Here is a 1,523-nt window from a genome sequence, read left to right as displayed (position 1 = left end):
GCAATCTTCAGCTGCACGAAAAAATGTAGAAAAAAAGACATATTACAAACGTGGCAACATATTAAAACCAAGTGGGAGAGAGCAGAGGAAGAATATATAAGTCCATCTTGACATAGCAGGGTCTATCAGGCTAGTAATTGATTCTAGACAAAAGTTTTAACTGTCTCAGAATTCTATTGTTTCTTATCTAGTGGTGATAGCAAAGGGACAATTACTTCTAAAGAGAGGGAAGGTGTAAGCAGTATGCATGGACAGGTTTCACTGGTCATAGTAGTATCAGGTCATTTTATTACTATCAAAATGTTGAGGAATTAATGTTGAGGAATTATAGCCCTAGGTATATGGGTCAAATATGTACATGCATACATGAGACAGAGCTATTGTTGCCTCTGTCAATAATAAATATTTTACACATTTATGATACATACTTTACAAGTAATTAAGAAGTCTGGTGTTTAATGTGAATGCTAATGCAAATAGTAATATAAGATTATAAACTTCTTTTTTTTACTTTATTATAGACATTAATAATTCATCTGTCAGAGCCCTTTAAACACTAACAGTTCAATGTTATGGATACGTTATAAACTCGACTAAAAATTGAATCAATTTAACTGAACAGGGGACCTAAGATAATAATCTTAGTTGACAGAGTTATAATGTAAACATTTAAGCATTTGTGGCTTAGCTGAAGCTAGAAAAGATCTGGATTCTTCAGAGTAAAAAGTTTTCTGTATGAAAAATGTTTTGAAAAAATTTCGAAATTGCTGATTATTTGTGTTTTCGAGTAATATATTTCTTTACATTTGGTAATCCTTTGACAACACAAGTATTTAGAGCACTTCTGTGGAGGTTTAATTCACAAGTATCATACCTGAAAGTACAAAAGGAAAACAACAGTCAATAGTAAATACCAGTAATGTTAGCTATAAATGGAATAATCTTTTGGAAGCAGCTATCAGACCGCTTCTTAGGTTTAAAGTTTTTTCTTTATCTGGTCTCAGAACACAGAACAAAATAAATAAGTAGTGACTAATAGCAGGGAAGAGGAAGAATTTACAAGCTTTTTATTAAGAATTCGCAAAAGTAATTTCCTTTTACATTCTTACGGCTTCTAAGAATACTTGAATGCAGTCGTACAGTTTAAGGGACATTCACACACAGTTATATGCAGTTCTGTACATCTTATAGTGTACATATCTTAAACTGTGTATATGTGTAGCTAGAAAAATTTACTGGTTAATATTCTTGAGCAAGGCTACTGCACATTGAGGATTATGTGACTGATCCTTCGAACAGAAACTAATAATTCCTACTGCGACTCAGATCTTGCGTATACTATATACGAAAGAGTTCTGGTGGAATGTCCCAGTGAAAACCTCAATAAAATGTAAACACAATAGACCAGACATAGGGATTTGGGACAGAGAAGAGAAACTATGTATAGTTGACAAATACGGATTTGGGTAATATTCTCAAAACAATTACTTCTCTCTCCCTCTTTCCCTCTTTTTCATTCTCTC

General features: G+C 32.8%; 1 protein-coding gene across 1 annotated transcript in view; it reads right to left on the bottom strand.

The window, feature by feature from the left end:
• Window positions 1-31: 31 nt before the first annotated feature.
• The window catches only part of LOC106870935 (kelch-like protein 10), a 13,974-nt gene continuing 12,482 nt past the window's right edge, over window positions 32-1,523 (bottom strand). The window contains exon 6 of the mRNA XM_014917175.2: window positions 32-874. Within this exon, the coding sequence (XP_014772661.2) occupies window positions 772-874 (103 nt within the window). The 3' untranslated portion in view covers window positions 32-771. The remainder of the gene's footprint in view (window positions 875-1,523) is intronic.

This window comes from Octopus bimaculoides, chromosome 12, assembly GCF_001194135.2.
Source record: "Octopus bimaculoides isolate UCB-OBI-ISO-001 chromosome 12, ASM119413v2, whole genome shotgun sequence".
Classification (NCBI taxonomy): Eukaryota; Metazoa; Mollusca; class Cephalopoda; order Octopoda; family Octopodidae; genus Octopus; species Octopus bimaculoides.
The sequence above is the reverse complement of the archived record's forward strand: the minus strand, read 5'-3'. Positions and strand labels throughout refer to the sequence as shown.